At 42.7% G+C, this 19080-nt stretch overlaps 2 protein-coding genes across 4 annotated transcripts in view; both read right to left on the bottom strand.

Moving 5' to 3' along the window:
* Positions 1-162: 162 nt before the first annotated feature.
* Positions 163-9205, bottom strand: slc5a11 (solute carrier family 5 member 11). Its single transcript, XM_077532831.1, has 15 exons — positions 7588-9205; positions 7003-7074; positions 6612-6716; positions 6463-6522; positions 6285-6389; positions 6112-6217; positions 5869-5949; positions 5574-5779; positions 4181-4316; positions 3977-4084; positions 3756-3906; positions 3491-3659; positions 3203-3418; positions 1666-1798; positions 163-1595 (listed from the first exon to the last, which is right to left on the bottom strand). Exons 1-15 carry the CDS (start codon positions 7729-7731, stop codon positions 1366-1368), a joined length of 2022 nt encoding a protein of 673 aa, XP_077388957.1. The 5' UTR covers positions 7732-9205; the 3' UTR covers positions 163-1365.
* Positions 9206-9993: 788 nt separating this feature from the next.
* grid2ipa (glutamate receptor, ionotropic, delta 2 (Grid2) interacting protein, a) overlaps positions 9994-19080 on the bottom strand; it is a 32679-nt gene continuing 23592 nt past the window's right edge. For 2 of the 3 annotated variants that reach the window (XM_077532796.1, XM_077532806.1), the window contains 10 exons: positions 16668-18842; positions 15730-15817; positions 15129-15218; positions 14804-15000; positions 14430-14585; positions 14215-14301; positions 13550-13679; positions 13355-13473; positions 13120-13284; positions 9994-12786 (listed from right to left, as the gene is read on the bottom strand). In XM_077532796.1, the coding sequence (XP_077388922.1) occupies positions 12706-12786; positions 13120-13284; positions 13355-13473; positions 13550-13679; positions 14215-14301; positions 14430-14585; positions 14804-15000; positions 15129-15218; positions 15730-15817; positions 16668-18842 (3288 nt within the window). In that variant the 3' untranslated portion in view covers positions 9994-12705. Of the gene's footprint in view, positions 12787-13119; positions 13285-13354; positions 13474-13549; positions 13680-14214; positions 14302-14429; positions 14586-14803; positions 15001-15128; positions 15219-15729; positions 15818-16640; positions 18843-19080 lie in introns of all 3 variants that reach the window. The other variant, XM_077532800.1, reaches the window with a different exon arrangement.

The raw sequence follows: 19080 nt of genomic DNA, 5'->3' as shown, positions 1-19080 counted from the left end.
AGTGCTGCTGTATTGTAGTGTCATTCATTCGTATCATTACAATCGGGACAAAAGCAGTTACTGGACAATTTGTAATAAATCACATTTTAATAAGAGCTTTATTTGACAAACATTTGTGGACGAGTAGACAGATGGGAACTTAAAATTCCATCAAAGAAGTTCATTTTGCACCAGCCGACATACAGAAAAACAGATTTTTGCTTACAAAGATAAGCAAAGTGCAATTATTATACCACTTCAAGCTGACGATATTTACAAGGCTCAAGTCAAAATGTCCACATGCAAAACTTTTCAGAATGCAATCCTAGACTCATCTTCTCCATAAGGCGCACTGGTAATCATGGGGGCGTCACAGGAAACGGTATTTCATTTTCCCCCTTGATAGGAAACAACAGTACAACTACTTTGCTACTGTACTTATGTAGATTTTTTTTTTCAAAGTATGTTCTTGATTTTTGTGATAACCTTTGAACTTTACTCGCTTAATTTGAAAACGTTTTAGCCCTCACCCTAAACCCCCATTAAAATAGCCTCGTTTGTTTCAGCTGCAGCAGATGACACAAGCTCAAAAAGACGTAAAGTCAACCACGGTTGAGATTTTGATTGCAATTATCTTGTGGATAATGATGCAACAGATTTGGAGAAATGATATCCCCTTTCCATGACCTCATATAAGACACTAGTTTGATACTGTTAGCTTGATCTGTAAGCAGATTTTGTCTTGTGCCAGTTTGAAAACCACCAGCTTCTAGTGTTTTTTGTTTGTTTGTTTTTTGCCTGAAAAAGTGCATAGGTGAAGTATAATAAGTTACTATTTAATTGAGCATTTTTTTGTACTCAGTTAAAAATGTTAGCAAAGCAGGACGCCTGAGCTCTTGGGTTTTGGTGCCACCTGAAGCACCAAAACTACTAAATTGTAACTCTATATTAATTGACAGTAAAAAAGAAAAAAAAAGACATTTTTACTTTTATATATTTTATTTATACAGTTTAGTCCTTTTTTTTTTTAATCATAAGACGTAAAATCAGCACTCCCAACTTTTATCCGAGTGTTTTTTACACTAGTATCTGCACTTGTACTCAAGTACAGAATGCAAGTACTTTTGCCAACTCTCAATTTTCGGCACTGAAGTGGTCACGTTTTTCATGGAGCGCCACATCTACCAAATGGCATCACCCCAAGAAAAGGGGCAGCACAATTTGCAAATATGTTCAAAACAGACAGTATCTGTCTCAAAATTAGTTACTACAGCATCACATTTTCAAATTAAACATGGAAACATGGAAATATGCGTCAAAATCAGTATACACAACCTTGAAGACCCAATGAGATGTCCTTTGAGCTGTGGAGTGGCAACCTCTCTCTCAGGCCCAGTAACCCATGATGAACGCGGCCACCGAGAGGCAAATGATGAGGTTGGCATTGACCACCTGTTTCAGACGTGGATTTTCTCTCAGTTGGCTGAGGTCGGGGACGGCGGGCGTCACGGGACTTTTCTCCGCCTCCTTTCCGCGTCGCTCCATCCCACACAGCCAGTAGAGAGCAGACACCAGCTTGGACTGCTGCCTCACGCCGGAACCCGAGCTTGAGGAATCTGGAAAATGGAGGCAATCGTAAGTAAATAAGCAGTGGATGGAAAAATGTTAACCAGATAGAAAAGCTACCTTTTCTTGTACTGTTGTTTTCATTCTTTCCTATAGCCACCATCACAGCCATCTCATGACCCATAACCTCCTCTAAGGTCTGCTCTTGGATCTCCACAGGTGCAAATCTTGTGAACCAAGTCAGACGATCAATCTTTAAAAAAACAAAAAAACAAAAAAAAACAAGTCAACTCCTTCACTCATTGAAAAACTTGCAATGTGAAAATGCCCGGAAAGCCTACTAGAACATCTGAACTTTATTTGGGGTTATCAAAGGTGCTTAAAATGGTGGCAGGTGTGTGCTACTGTCATGTCTGGGGTCACGCCAGGGTTAAGTTTGAGTTGATGACCTGTTATGTTGGGTTCACAACCGTGAGGTCAAGTGTCTGTTTTGTACTGATATAACTATCATGTAACCATCATCTAGTTTCAACTAGTTTTAGGCTATGTGATGTCGATCTTTAATCCTTTAGGTGATGTCTGGACCTTTGTGATGTCGTTCTTTAGTCTTTTACTTGCTACAACCAATCAGATCGATTCACTGTCTGTAGGTGCAAACTGAGAGACGTGTGTGTTCTCCGGATTATTACTTTCTGTTCTCTGTGCAACTCTCTTTGTTTCTCGTCTAGTCAGGTTTGTTCTACGCCTCTCGATGTGAATAAATAGTTAAAACCTTATTTGTGTCTGCACGTGGGGATCCAACCTTCAGCACACAACAGCTACTGACTCCCATTTAACATGAGTGTGAATCAGGGTTATCATTTTTGGAATTTTTCATTTTTATTTCGTTTTGATTTTTTAAATTTTGTTAGTTTTCATTAGTTCTGGTTATTTAATAAATGTTTCATTTTAGTTAGTGTCATTATTAGTTGTTGTTTTTTTTAACATGTATTACTTAATATTTAAAAAACACCATGCGAGCGATGTCATCCGATGATGTCACTTCTGCGTGACACACTTTCAAACATCCTTTTTCCAGTTTATATCAAAATAAATCTAATTAAAAATCACATTTAAAACAATCCCCAAAGGCTCATGCATTAAATTAATTATTAAAGACTAAAACAAAGGACATTTTTGCCATAATTATAGTTTTGTGAATATAAAATGTAGTTTCAGTTAGTTTTCGTTTTTTAAAAAGCATTTTTTTTCCCGTTAATTACATAGTTTTTTTTTATTTTAGATTATCGTAAGTTTTAGTTAACTAAAATAACCTTGGTGTGAATGTGATTGGCTCATTGTGAACACAGCCATATCACAGCCCAATTATCACAGGGTGTGAATACTTATGCAACCACATTTCAGTTTATTTTTACTTCCCCTCTTGAACAACAACAAAATATAAATAAATAAATAAAATAAATAAATAAATTGAGTTGTACAGTCTTTAGGTCACATTATTGGTGAAAAAAAACTTTCGAAATGATTGACTTTGGTCTAAAAAAAAGAAATAGGCATTTGAAAAGTGTGTGTGTGGCGGGGGGGTAGACTTTTTATATCCCGCCATGTTGTCAGTGTCTACGAGTGAGAAGATGAGCAACGCAACGGTGGTCCTCACCTGCTCCGCTTTGGGCTTCTCGGTGGCCAGACTGACCGCCACGACCACGATGAGCGTGATGAAGGACAGCAGCGTGGAGAAGTAGAGGTAATGGACCGATTTGACCACGGCGGGCCTGTCGTCACGCTCAAAGCACAGCGGGGCCGGGTAGATGAAGTCCAACAGCATACGGATGCAGCCCACCGTCAGGCCCACGGCCACGCCCCAGAATGCACCCTGGCGGTGGGGAAGACAAATGGATGTTTCTCTAATTGTGACGTGACATCAAATGTCACTATTGTTTTCTACCTTCTCATTAGTCCTGGTCCAGAAGCAGCCCAGGAGGAAGATGATGGAGACGGGCGGCTGCAGGTAGGTGCTGATGGACTGGATGTAGATAAACAGCTGCCCCCCTTGACTGGCTTGAATGACGGGAATCCACAAAATGGACGCCACCACCAGTATGAGCACAAACACCCTAACACATTTCTTCATTAGAATGACGTCTTTTTTTTTTTTTTTTTTTTTTTTCTTTTTTTTTACGTTTACATTCGAATAAAACAACAAATGTCACCTCCCCACAATCATCAGCTCCCACTCGGACGCCCCGGATCGAAACGTCTTCCACAGGTCCATGGTGAAAATGGTGCTGGCGCTGTTAAAGACGGACGTGAGAGAGGACACGAGCGCAGCGATCATCACGGCCATCATCAGACCGCGGAGTCCTGAAAGAGACACAAAAAAGACGGAGGATGGAAAGAAGCGGGATGGCGAAATGTGTGGAGTGGAAGGAACCTGCAGGGAGAAGCTCCATGACCAGTCTGGCGTAGGCCGTGTCTGTGCATCCCACAGGGTTGTCGCAGATCTGCTTGCACAACTCTGGATCGGCACACGCTACATCATCTGGATGGATGCATCATTAAAAGGGCAGCAAATGCTTTGCATTGTCTTAAGCAAAAGCAATTGTTAGTTTAACTGTTAAATCTACGCATTTCCCACCTGTGTAAAGTATCCTGCTGATCATGCCGGGCAGCATGATGGCAAAGAAAGGCAAAACCTTGAGGTAAGCAGCCAGCAGGGAGCCGCCTTTCGCGTGGGTCAACGTTTTGGCAGCCAGCGAGCGCTGCACGATCACCTGAATCACAACCACACACGGACATCACTGGTGCACATTTGACATATTTTGATTTGTGGACATTATTTAGTGACAGAAAGGGGGCAATTAAAGATAAAAGTCTCAAGAAGTGATCCTTGTGGCACACCTCATGTTCTATTTATCGAAGACCACGTGTGATCAGAAACACAGATGGACTTCAGTGATGCACATTTTACTTATTTTCGGATTTTTTTTTTTGGGGGGGGGGGGTCTTTTTTTAGATGGTGTATATCTTAAAATATCAACATTATGATGAAATCAATGAGGGTTTTTATTTATTTATTTTATTTTTTTATTTTTTTAAGAGAGAGCTCAGAATTGTTCATTCAGTAGTCTTACCGATTCAACGTCTTATCATCATTTCATATTTCTCTTTTTTTTTTACGTGTATGTGTGCGTTTGTGTTCGTGCATGTGTGCGCGTACGTGCGTGTATGCGCGTATGCGCGTGTGTGCGTGCAAATACGTGTTAATTCACCTAAAACCGAATAAAAATCCCATTACCCTTCACCCTAAACGGATACTTCAGCGTCCCGCCAGAGTCGTGAGGTTCAAACGGTCAGGAGACCAGAGAAAAGGTCAGAAAAGATAAAAAGAAAAGAAAGATAAATCAAAGTGAAATCCAGCACGGACCAAACACTTCCTGCCTTCCCCATGGTTACAAAATCAAAGTCTTACGCCAACCCCAGAAGCCTCTAAAGTTCAACAAATTAAAGAGATCTCAAAGATCAGAGGAAAAACTAAAGAGAGGAAGGAGGGAAGGATCGATGAGGCAGAGTGAGATCCACAGACACCCCCGAGCCGCGGCAGCACCAAGGCCACCCCCACCGGTCGCCGAGCCAACCCAGATGCCCCGGAGCACCCCCGCTCCCCCCCCCCCCCCCCGGCCCGCACCCCCGAGCCCAAAGCCGCAGAACGAGGCCCGGCAGGCCCCCACAGCGCCCCACCGGTCCACAGCACAGAATCTTTGAGGTTCCTCTTTTATATTGCACAACAAGGAGCAGTTGTAGAGGTTCTAGAAGTGATCCTTGCCACATGCTGCTGGTCAGACCTTACTTATCACGACCACAGTGGACCTCAGTAGACATTGTAATAATTTTTGTAGTGGTGTATATTTTTATAATAGCATTGAAATGATGGAATCAATTAATTCCGGACAAACGACACAATTACACTAAAAGACAAAATAAAAAAGCTTTCTGTGATGGACGCCATATGTTATTGGTACAAACCTTACCTGATCAGAGCACCAGTACCACATGGAAGGAATGGACATGCCGATGATGATGCCAGGCCACGGGAGGTCCGAGTCCACCGGGTCTCGGAATACGTGGAAGGAGTCCTCTCGGGGGATGCCGCACGTCGTGTTCGGCACGCGAACCGACGGGATGGCGTCGAGGTAGCCCTCCATCAGTCCATTCCAGCCTCCCACTTTTGCAAAACCTTAACAGGAGCGCAAGAAAATAAACAACACGTGCCAACATAAAAGATGTCGTGACATGGCTGGCGTCATCGTTGGAGGGTCTGCTTACTAAATCCCATGAGGACAAGCGCCCCCCCCAGCATGATAACCGTTTGAGCGGCGTCGGTGTAGATGACTGCAGCCAAACCACCTGAGGAACAAAACCACACACACTCAAAGTCATAGCTACTACTGTTGACCGTGAGAATGGTGACCCAAAGTGGACAAAAATAATACATGCACCTCACATGCATGTGATCATAAGATCACTTTTGATTCAATTACTCAAGTCAGGTGAGGGTCGGAAGCTCACCTGCTACGGTGTAGAGCGCACTGACAGATAGCAGGAGCACAATAGCCAGGTAGATGTCCCACTGCAAGGCCAGCTTAATAAACAATGCGCCTGCATACATGTCCACCTGACATCACATACGAAAAACATTCATTCATACAAACTTGGATATGCCAAAAAGGTAAAAATCATACCGATATCTTGGTGAAGATGTAAATAAACAAGCACAAGACCGCAATAAACAAGTGCGTTCTTCTCCCGCCATAGCGCCTCTGTAAATACTCCGGCATGGTCGTCACCTGGAAGCAAGCGGCCAGAAAAAGTGTTAGAAAATGATGAAATGAAATTCATGTACATGTGGACTCATCTTACCCCGGAGGCAAGATAAATGGGCAGGAAGATCCACGGGAGCAGAAGCACCATGAACATTCCCTGTCACAGAGCAACATGGACCACTTGAGCACGGTGACGCACCGAAGAGTCGCATGTTTCTCACTGGTAACTGACTTGGCGTATCGTACATTCCACTCATAGGCGATCGCCCCGATTCCCGCTGCGGCTCCGGATCCGGCCAGCCCGATTAGGTGTCCACTACCGATGTTACTGGAAAACAGCGAGGCCCCCACCTGCAGGGAGAATTATATTCTCATGTTCGACTGTAATAGCTCTGACTTTGAGAGGGTACGACTTTAAAAGGCGGCGTTTGGCCTGGTGAGTGACATGGGTGTCAGCAAATGGGTCAGATTGGTTAACAACTCTACATCTCTAAATTCGTGTAGGGGCCTCACAATGACTATTTGTGCAGCCATTTTTCTACCCAAATATTAAAAAAAATAAACCTGAATTCTATTTACTGATGAATAAAAAGTGTTCAGCATCAGTCTGAATGTGTCTTAACGTGTTTGGACTCACCGGCCACCAGGTCATGCTCTTCCCTGCGAGGAAGTAGCCGTCCACCGTGCTACGCTTCGTCCTGCACATGGCCTAATGAGAGACATGACAGAACAAGAAGGGAAACGGAAGCTGGAAAATGCATCATCCTCAACACAACAATGCAAACATGCACAATTCTGCATATAGTATCTGCCACTTAAAGCTAACAATAGGGAGGATTGCCAAAAATGTGCCATGTGTACAAAATGTCAGGTGACGAAAAACTATTTCTAATTCACCCTTTGGCCATAACAGGTAGGCTAGCATTTGATTCTTCTTCTTATTATTATTATTATTATTATTATATTTTTAGGTATGAGAGTGCAGTACAATCCAGTATTAACAGAGCTGGGCCATGCATTTGGTACCCAGACCTTCAACTTCAGCTACCCCTTAATACCACCACTATCACATTGCAAACATAGAAATCCTCAATACTACACCAATCCAGGAAATAAAAACACACACCTGTGCCACGTAAATCATTTAAAACAGTATCTTTTATCTTGTATTGCAGCTCATGAGATGACATATTTCCCGATAAGCAGCACATCTTGTACTTACCCAAAATCCCACAGCCAGAACCAAGACAAAGTAGAGCACCAGTACCACGATGTCCACAGCTACAAAAGTAGCATTTCCTCCGCCTGGAGACGCTGTCGTAGACATGGCGCTCCCTTGTTGGGTTCCCTCAAGATCCAAGGTCATCTGGGAAGAATCATTATATTAACAATTGTGGTTAAAATGTGATGTACTTTCATCATTTATTGAAGAAAAACTTGCTCGAACAAGCCACTCATAGTAATATTATACTAGAGGCAGGTACTTGTAGGGGAGACCGGGGCTAGTTGTATCACAGGTAAGTCGTCACGTTGCAATTTTCTTCTCCACCAGAGGGCACCACGAAAAAGTGGAATACTAGTTTTCTTTGTATAAATGGTCAGGGATTGTGTACCGTCTGAGAAGAGACTAGCACATTGTGAGCTGACATGAGTGCCAGTTATCTGTTTTGCACAACCCAAAGTACATTTTTTTTCACCTTCACATATTTTGAAACAGGCACTGTACATAGACAAATTCTAGCAGCAAATTATTAGAGTACAGATTCAGGCATCTTGTCATGCCTCAGTCACTGCTCTGTTTTAAGCTAACTTTGAACTAGAACAAGTATAAGCCAACATGTAGTTTGGGGCAACTTGTCTCAGTCATTTTGGGGTTTGTTGTCACATATGCAAAGAATGGGCCAATGAAAAATGCACCTCTGGCAGCTCTGTTTACGTATGCCAGAATTGTTCTTCAGATGATGAGTCTAAAGTGTGAGGAAATTAGCTTGCTAGGTTTTGTTTCATTGATAAAAATGGATTTTCCAGTTGTTGGAACTACATTATGTGTTCAAAAGCAAACGGTTGGAACAATAAAAAGAAATAACCATATAGTGGGGTTCTTTTTTTAATTCCACAGCAAAGGGCTCTCGTGCATAAAAGTGACCATTCAAGGACAGCACAAAATTGATGAACAGAAATCCAACATTAAGTGCAAGAAATCATTGTGTGCATTTTTGTTTTTAAAGAAAAAAAATCAACTCCCTCGAAATGTGAATATTATTCAAGTACTATGCTTGTCCTGAATGTCATTCCAAATCCACAAAAAATTATTTAGCCGACTCATTATGTAGTATCGGACAGTAGAAGATTTGGTGCAAGCACAAGTAGTCATGCCCGCCATCTAATGCTGAATGGTGATATTACAACTTAAAACTATGGATGTATAGACTGTTGGACTGTATTGGGGAACAAAAACGTTTTTGTAAACCTGTAAAATTCTTTAAAAAAAACACACACACAAAAAAAAAACATGCTAAACTTCTGATATATATTTTTCATGAAAAACAGGTTTGTACCCCTGTTATTTATTTATTTGTTTATTTCCGTTAAGGGGGCAGTTGCCCGTCCCTGGGCTCGGGCAGGCCTGGCCTGGCCTTCTGGCATACAGAGCAGATACCCAGTGGGACGGTGACTTTTGGTGCCGATGCAGTGCTGTTTTAAAGGGGAAGTCCGCCTGAAACATTTATTGACAATAATATGCTACATGTGATCTCAAAGTCTAAACATGACATTCTGATTAATATTACATTTATGGAATATGAGTTATGCAGCAGAATCCAGCCATTTTTATCAATCTAAGGAGGCGGACATTTTGCCACTTGCTGTCAACTGAAGATGACATCAGAGTTGCTCAGGGCTCGGGCTACGACCAATCACAGCTCACTTGTTTTCTGAAACTCAGCAGTGATTGGTTGTTACCTGAGCAACTATGATGTCCATTTTCACTCAACAAAAAGTGGCAAAATGGCCGCCTTCTGATACTGATAAAAACTGCTGGATTTTGCTGCTCAACTCGTATTCCACTAACACAATATTAAACAGTATATCGTATTTAGACTAGTGGAGCTTCATAGAACATATTGTTACGTTTTTATCCATGTACAATATAGATCACAAACTAAGTGAGTGGGCCGGCGGTCTAAATCAAAATGCCAGGGCTGATTGTTGTTGTTTTTTTTGGTACCAGTTCATCCCTTGACTATGGTATTAACTTGCAAGCATTGTGTATCTATCACAACCACGAAAAACAGCAACATCATTTACAAAACAGAAACATCAACAGCTTACCTGTGTCATGAGTTGAACGATTGTGTTATATGATAAAGAAAAACTCACCTCTCTGTAGGTTGCCACAGACAACAAAGCATGTCCAGCAATTAGCCGAGGAGGAGTGAATGAGCGCAAGGAAGCTCGATTCACGCAGCAGGAGATCAAACTCCACTTTCAACACGTGCACACTGAGCATGAGTTAAATTGTAAACAATTTATTGTCTCTCACGCACACGGGAAGTGTATAAATGATCATTCCGAGAGCACACATTACAGGTTAGCTTATCTCAAAACAGTAAATGCACACACAACTGGACCCAAGGAGATAAAGTGACTTTATATTGTTTGTATCTGTGAACATTCACACGCAACACATTTCAGGTCATAACTGCACAATAGCCCATCTTAGGTACAAAAGGAGAAGAGTGAGCAAGATGGATTATTTATTCTCATCAAAAGATGGCTCATCAGTGGCATGACGTGTTTTAAAATGACATGGCAAAGAATTTGATGTCTACAAAGACATCCATCAGGGACACAACAAAACAAATGTGAGAATAAAGTAATTACGTTGCGGGATGGAAGTTGCAATATTACAGAAAGTTATTATATTTTCCAGAAGTAGTTTGAATTTTAGAAGAAAAATGTGAAAACGTTTTTACGAAAATGAAGTTGGAATTTTACAAGAATCATTTCTATAATTTATCTATGGGAATAATGTCAAATGTTTCGAATAATTTTTGACTCGCGATCACTATATCAATAAAAATATCAATGAGCTTTCTAAAACAGATTATTTCTTGCCTGTGTAGATTGTCAGCAATCCAGGTTGTGGCAAGACGCAAAGTGAGAATCCAGGCAACGCACTTTACTTTTTTATGAATTCGTTGTGTCCCCCTCAGAAAATGTTCAAAATGATTTAAGCAATTTATTACGCTATTAGGATGAAGTGGTCATGTTACAAGAATAAAAAGTTGTAATTTCTTGAAACAAAGATAATATTATGAGTTAACATTACTATACAGAATGAAAAACTGCGGGGATTTGACATTCACTCCTTATAATGTCTTTTTCTTGTGATATTACAACTTTCCTTGGAATATTAACTCATTCCCTCCCAGCCATTTTCACAGAAGCAATCCCGTTCGTTCCCGGCTGTTTTACTGAATTTTGACTGATTTTGTAAGGCCCACAGAATATTGTGTTCTATTGCTATCAAAACATGAAACCTATCAAAAGAAAGAGTAAAGTCTCTTCTTTCATCAAGAATTTTTTTTGTTTCTATCTGTTTCTGTTTTGCAGCAATTAGCATTAGAAGAGAGCTAAGTTTGATCAGTTTTCACAAATCTATTTAAAATGGTAAGTAATTTAGCTTTTTTTTCTACATGGCTCTGGTTGATCTCCTTTGCTCTGCTGCCACCTGCTGGCCGTTTGTGTAATAACTACCATTTCTGCAACTGTTCTTTGCAGTTGAAAGGCTGCATCAAAGCCTTCTGTATGTTCTAGCATAAAAAAAACCCAAAAAAAAACACGTATAAATACGTCTTTGGGACACTTAGAACATAAAAAAAACGTATTTATACGTTATTGGGAGCAAATGAGTTAATGTAAGCTTTTCTACACGAAATATGACTGTTATTGTCGTAGTATTGCCAGTATTTCATCAGCCTTTACTATTTGTGTGTGTGTGGCCCTGATTGTTCTTCACAGATGCAAACTGCAGTAGGCTCCAAACAGAATGAAATGTAATATTTTCATCCTCTGCATGTTTCCATGAAACAAACAGCCAGTCCTATGCTTGATATTGATAACGAATAATAAAAGCTTTACTTGTTTTTCTTACCATGCTACATTTTCAGCTATGCCACCCTGGCGTGATGCACAGTGGAGTAAATAAATATATTCTGTCATTTATGATAAAGGCCTTCGAATAAATAGTTGCTCTACAAAGCATTACAGTTTGCAGTATAATTAGCTCTTCATGTACATTACTGATGCCAATAGATTAAGACATACATATTAAAGCTTAACAAAAAATAAAATATGTTCAGCTATATTCAAAAGCGCTGATTTATGCTTCCTCGTAATTTCTTCTTCTAGACGTGTTGACCACAAGGCAATCATCAGTATATTGCACACTGCCCGCTTTCAGCTCAGGGAAAATATCAGAGCTAACATAAAATGACAATAGGCAATATAACGACACTTAATTGAGAGCTCATTTTACATTCAGTGTTGTGGACTGCTTAAGAAATATACATGAAGTCATCGGAAAGCTACTACTGCACTCAGCAGCTTTTTGGGGACCATATTTGCATATTAAGTTCCATTCCCATTCCTCTTGTCTATAAATATTACATTATGCTACATATGAATGACTATTGTGGTGTTAAAGCGCAACCCCACCTACTCCATGTATTTGCTGACATTTGAAAAGGAAACTTAACTGTGAAGTCTTTACATAAAATATTGTACACTGTTGGTATTAATAGATCATCATCAACATCTTTTACGTTTCCTTCCTAGTAGAAATTATACACGAAAGCTGATTTGGCTGAGTTGCATATCTGAAACAAGGAATATCAGATGTACTATCAAATATCTTTTATATTATTGACCAAAAACGCCATTAGATTACACCTTCATAATCGGACTGCAAACTACAACTACTACAATTAAGATTGTTCAATTATGGGTGTTGATTAAAAATGGAACATTATTGCCCTTGTGGGGTCCGGAATATTTGTGACAAATCTGCAGGTGTACCGAATGAAGTACATTGCACTAGAACAGAATCACGGAAGTGTTTATACCGACCTTTTTGCCAGATGAAGTTACAGTGTCAAAAGTGGCACCAATTTTAATCAAGTCCCTGTAAAGTGAAAGTAAGGGAAATAAAGGTTGTTAACTCCCCTGGCAAATAGGAATAATATAAACAATCGGCATAAAGAGGCTTGAAAAGAGTGAAACATCAAGCTGTTGGCCAGTGTTTGTTGCCGTGCCGGCTGAAAAATTGGAAGTGCAGGAGCTACCAGGCCAGCGGGGAGGCCATTCGAGGACTTCTCGGGCTCTTCGGGTTTTCGGCTGCCTGCTGATCATTCAGAGCCCTCTGTGGTAAATAAATCAATAAACATTGTAGCAGTCACTACAACAATATTGCCTGCTTTGTGTCTGACTGTATTGCAGCACTGAATAATCAGGATGTTGATGCTTTGGTGATTGAAGCGATAAAAGTTTATGAGGATGAGCTTTTTGTGAAAGTAGCAATAAAACTCATGATTGAGGCATTGTTGGAATTGTTTTACCTCCACACCATTAAGTTAGCCATTAAAGGAAATTAACGTTTGTAAAGCGTATCTATTTGTGGGAAGGGAAGACTTAAAAAAAACACCACCAACCAAAAAACATAAATGCATCCACACTTGAAATTTCTCATCCTCACCTCAAACTTGCTCATGAATTCAGCAAAGATTCCAAAGAAGGCCTCCGTGTTGGTGCTTTTGCCGTCCTCGCCGAAGTAGGAGGCCGTTCGAGAAAACTCCTCCAGAGAGCTCTGCTGGAGAGACTCCAGAGACTGCACGGCCGGATGGCTGTTTTCCAGAAAGGTCTGCACAGGTCAAGGGTCATGAGCAGCTCATTTTTTTCTCTTGCAAGCTTGTACTAACGGTGAAAGATACACTCATGACGGTGGCGAAGCGATCCTCGGCGCTCGCGGGCATTTTCTGACAGGCTGCGCGGATGTTCTGGATGGTTCCGTGCAGGTCGTTCACGTCAGATGTGATCGTCCTTTGGTTGACTGAATTGATGGAATGATAAAATCATGACATTGTGATAGGTTAGGTCACAAAGTTGAATACAATGTCACTAATCACCTTTGGCTGCAAGAGGAACCCTGGTGAGATCTTTGGAAAAATCCAGCACGTCGGGAAAATGATGGCACAAAGACTTGACCAGGATGTGCAGGAATGTCGACTTCCCATCCACCGTCTTCGTTGTGCTCAGCTGCAGAAATGCGGGATTTTTTAAGAACTACTAGGAGAGAAAAAAACAAAGCATCTATCCTCTTTGTCTTCTTGCTTCGCTGATCATATCACAACGGTAACATTTTTATTTCTCGACCTGGGAGGGGGTCGCCACCTCCCTCCGAAATACAAAAAAAAAAGCATGGATGCAAGGACTACATGCAGATTTTCTACTGTGGAATCTAGCAAGTGATTCACTCAGCACTTCGCTATCTTGCATTTTTGCCGAGTACAGGAGACACTTTTACGGCCTACTTGCCAAGATGAAGGACAGGCTGCTCTTATCAGTTTGAAAAGCTTCTATTCGCAATTATCTTGCAAGAGAAAAACGTTACATTACTTGAGGCAATAATTACTAAAGGGAAAATCAGACACCAGAAAGCTGTTTTAATTGGTGGGAAAATGCGTCATACTGTATGTCTCTTTTCCTATTATTCAGGGAGCAAAGCATGAATCTTAAAGACAAAATCCAAGCATTAGGCAGGAAATTTGGATTCTTCTGCTGGTTTGTGTACCTCTGTCAGGAAGTTGATCTTGAAGCCAGTCGTCTTGTTGGTTTTTGGCTGGCTGTTATTCAAGTAGTTCCCCATGGCCAACACAAACTATAGAAATAATCACAATATTGGAAGTGTAACGTCAATACGTCAATTTTAAAATGACAACAATACAAGAACAATAGAAGAAGAAAAGCATCAAATGATTTCTTTCCCCTTTCTGATTGGGATTGTACCTCTAAAATCTTTGCAAGCTTCTTGCTGCTCCTGAGCTCTGAGGAGGCCTTGCTAATGCATTCGTAGGCTCCCCTCAGCTCTTCCGTCTTCTCCTGCAGTGAGCACTTGAAGAGGAGGCTCTCCAGACGGGTCTTGTACTCGGGCACTGACAGCAACTAAGTTCAAGGGAAATAAAGAAAGAAACATTGCAAATTCATGAATATGTATGCACGCTCCGAATGCTGAACATACAAAAAAAAAAAAAAAAAAAAAAGAGTGGAGAAGGACTCAGTTTCATTAGTTTGAAAAGTTAAGAATTTACATAAAATTATTGAATACCTAAAGTTGCTTTATGACTATGAAAAATCAAATTTATACCCAATTGATACGGTACCTGCAATACGAACTGGTCTGGTTCGCTTAGTTTTCCGGGGTCCTCCCTGTACTCGTGGTACTTTTTGACCTCCTCTGTGTCGGGGGCGTACAGCAGCAGCTGCTTAATGTGGGACGGCTCCAACCTGTCGGAGCTCATGCTCATCAGCACCTGCCGCAGCCCCCCGGGGGACAGCTTCAGGTGGGCTATCAGGATGGCTGGGCAAGAATGGGGAGGAAACAAGAGCATCATTAACAATCTCCAACAGACTACTTCAATTTAACGGTTCAATTCACTTGAACGTCACATTATATTGTGAGTACACAGTGCACAATTCCACACTTACATGCATTGTAGGCCTTCTTGTGGGACAGAATTTCAATTACGTCTTTTTTCTTAAATGTTTCCAGGTGTGGTAAGGGCTCTGGAGCAAGCACTAAAAATTGTGAGTTTAAAAGTAAGTTATTGCAATAGAGGTATACAACACATTAAAAAACAAACAAACACTTAAAGGGATACTTGACTCATTGAGCCATTTTCAACAATAAGAAGATAACATTTTGTCTATAACTTCATTATTTTTCATGAACAATTAATACCTTTAAAAAGGAATTTTTCCACTTGCTGTCGGCTGAAGATGACATCACCTCATGCTGAGGAAACATGTCACGACCAATCATGACTCACTTTGCTGACCAAAGCCAGAAAACAGGTGAGCCGTGATTGGTCGTTAACTGTTTCCTCAGCACAGGTGATGTCATCTTCAGTCGACAGCAAGTGGAAAAATTAGTTTTTAAAGGTAACAAAGCCATCACATTAATTCTGGCCAAAATAGTAACTTTTTGCTGCTGAAAATGGCTCACAGAGTCTTTTAACAGGAAATAATATTACTCAGTAGAGAGGCATACACAGCATGCCACAAGTAAAGCCCACAAAGGTAAACTTACGGGAAGCTTTCTGTGTCCCAAAGTGCATTTCCAGGTCCAAATACTTCACCATGTCATGCAGTTTCTCATGGTCAGAATTTGCGCCCAACTACCAAGACATACGACAAGGTTGCAATGCAGGACTAATATTAAGGAACATCCACTGAAAGATTCATTAGTTATTCCTAACTGGCAGACCTAGTTGAAAAAGAAGTAAACCACCATATTATCACTCTAAGGTTGAAGTGCCACAAATATGGTCAATTTAATATTTTTCACAAAACCATACTATTGGCCTGTCCCCATGTCTGTTATTTTTACACATTATTTCCAACTTAAAATAGCTTGAGAACAAATCTATTCATGCTCATGAACTTTGAACACTGAGACTCTTTCTCTCTTCTTTTATTCTGCAGGAGCCGTGCAGCATTAAGTCCTCTCAAGTTTGAAAGTCTGGATGTTCTTCAAATAATAATAATAATAATAATAATAATGATAAAAAGAAAATATTTACGTTCGACACATTTGAGTGAGCCTGTTTTGTTAAAAATGGACAGCTGTTAGGCTTTGGTGCAGAAGGAAGTGGTCAGCCACGAAGACAACTTGCATTAAGATTAATTTCTGCTTATGACACTGCTGAGTCAGCTCATGGTTTTTTTCTATTGCATCGTTCATGGCATTCAGACCTTTGAAAAAGAGTTTGGGAGCTATTTATTTTTTTATGTTGTATTAAGCGAGTCGTCGGCTTTTTGCCTGAAGTGATGGAGAATAGAACCAAGTTGAATGATGCAGTGTTTGGCAACTCTAATTTCCTGAAAAGTAGTCGTTTTTGAGATGTGAGGAGTCTGTCCAACAGCAATGATTTTGGCGATTCCATCGTATACATTTAAAGACTCTTTTCTTTATGAAATTGTAAAATGTAGTCTGCATACCCCACATGCAAACAGCCCACCATTCACCTGGCCCCAGATCGTGCCTTCAGAGTTCTCCACCTGCTCCCAGCGCAGCCTCTTGACACTCATGTGGTGGGAGTCCATCCTGGAGAGGGTGGGCCTGGGTAAGGGTGGAGGGGAGCAAGGCGGAGGCAGAGGTGGTGGCGGTGGAGGCTCCAGGTGCTCGGTGGGGTCAGATAGCGAGTGGGGGAGCGACTGGGGCTGAGTTTGGCTCTGCGTGGGTTTGTGCTGGGGCTGGTGTTGAGACTGCATCAGGTGGTGGGACGGTTGGGAATGGGGCCGGGTTGTTTGGGTGACCGTCGGGGCCTGGTGCTGCGATTGGCCTTGCTGGGGCAGGGGCTGGAACGTAGAGAGCGTTGGCTGGTGTGGTTGGAGTGGCTGGAACGTGGACAGGAGCGGGTGGGATCGGTGGGGTTGCTGCGGAGGGTGGATCACATGAATCTGGTGCTGGTAGTCCTGCGGCGGAGGTTGCGGGGTCATATGGTGGATGTGGTGGATGTGAGGGGTGCTGGAGTGGTGGTGGGTTTGCTGAATTGAATGGGGCCTCTGGGGGGATGGCTTGATGGGCTGGGGGTGATGCGTTTGGGGGCCCGTCTGTGCTTGTGCTGAGGCTTGGGTCTGGTGGTGACTTTTCAGACTCCTGCGGCTCTGGTGGGAGTGGCTCTCCCGGTTCATCTGCACCGGTTGGGAGGGAGGCTCTTTCTGGATTTGATGCAGCAGCTCAGTGGAGGAGTGATGATGGGGCTTGGCTTGGTGCATCTGATGGGACTGGTGGAGGAGCTCCATGGAGGAGTGGTGGGGCTGAGGTTGGTGCATCTGATGGAGCAGCTCGGTGGACGAATGGTGGGGCTGCCCCCTGTGCATCTGGTGGACTTGATGGAGAAGTTCGGTGGAGGAGTGGTGAGGCTGCCTCTGCATCACCTGATGACCTTGATGGAGGAGTTCCGTCGAGGAGAGGTGGATGTTGGGCTGGTGGATTTGGTGGAAAATTTCCGCAGAGGAGTAGTGGCTGCTGGGTTGTTGCATCTGCAGCATCTCCACCGACGGTTGGTGGATTTGCGCTTGTTGGAACTGGTGGATGATCTCTGCCGAGGGATGGTGGAGCATCTCGGCTGACGAATGGTGAGGCTGGGCTCTGAGGCTTTGGTGGCTTTGGTAAACGGCCTCGGGATATTGCTGAGTGGCCGTGGGTAGAGGAGGCGGGTGATGCGGAGGCGGGGCCGACCGGGACAAGCGTCGGTGGTGGTGCCCCGGGTGGACCTGTTGCTGCGCTTGCCGCATCATATAAAGAGGATGGTGAGGGTGGTGGTTGGTGGATTCTGGTGCAGGGAGCGGAGGTAAAGACTGGTGGAGTTGCTGGAGCGGTAGAGGCGAGTGGGCTTTCTGTTGGGTGGGCTGGGCAGGCATTGAATGGTGGCTCTGGTAGATCTGCTGCATCAGTTGGTCCTCATAAGCTTTTTGCTCCTGGTAGGCTTGCTCTTGTCTTTGCTGGAAGGCTTGTTGCTCCTGAAACATTTGCTCCTCGAACGCTTTCAGCTCCTCGAATGCTTTCTGCTCCTCATAGGCCTGTCGCTCCTTCAACATTTGCTCCTGATACGACTGCTGTTCCTCCAAGGCCTTCAGCTCTTCGTACGCTTGCCTCTCTTTATACGCTTGTTGCTCCTCGTAGGACTGGTAAGACTGCTGCTCTTGATAGGCCTTAAGCTCCTCAATGGCAGCCTGGACCTGCAGCTCCTCTTTAGAGGGCAGCACTTTATGCAAGGAGTGTCGTTTTGGTGGCGGATTACTGCGGGGCGGGGGTGGGGGAGGAGGACCAGATTTCCGGCGGATGGGCACGTAAGCTCTTGGCAAGTGTTCGGGGGTGTAGCTAGGCTGCTGCTGCTGCTGCTGTTGTGGTGGCGGTTGAGATGGTGCAGGTGCAGCTGGAGGTGGAGGAGCCGGCGAGTCATTGAACTGAACGGGCGGAGGTGGAGGAGGCGTCATGGGGGGCGGAGGGATGTGGTCAGAAGAGGAGGAATAGGTAAGGGAGGAAGCGTTATCGTCCCCGCTGCTGCTTTGGATGTCACTCGGGCTGCTTAGCTCGGGACCCACGAATCCTCCGTTTTCTTCTTCATCCATTCCTAACTCTTCATCATTATCTTCCTCCTCCTCCTCATCTGGGAATGACATCTGCACAACCTCCTGTCATTAAAGGGGACACATTTGAAAATGAACTTCATAGTTGCTCGTATACTAATAGTTGAGGTCTTTGGAGTGCCTCCCCACCCATCAAATGTGAAATTAAACAAGCAACTAAACTGTTTATTTGCCTATTTTTGATCATGTTTCTATGAGTGAGCCCTCGTGGTGTTATGCTAATTTAATCACCTCCCCCATAATGAATTTCTCTTTCCATGATGTGACCATTTATTTAGGCTAG

Source organism: Festucalex cinctus, chromosome 1 (genome assembly GCF_051991245.1).
Source record: "Festucalex cinctus isolate MCC-2025b chromosome 1, RoL_Fcin_1.0, whole genome shotgun sequence".
Taxonomy (NCBI): Eukaryota; Metazoa; Chordata; class Actinopteri; order Syngnathiformes; family Syngnathidae; genus Festucalex; species Festucalex cinctus.
Note: the sequence above shows the minus strand (reverse complement) of the source record. Positions and strands in the feature narration are given on the sequence as shown.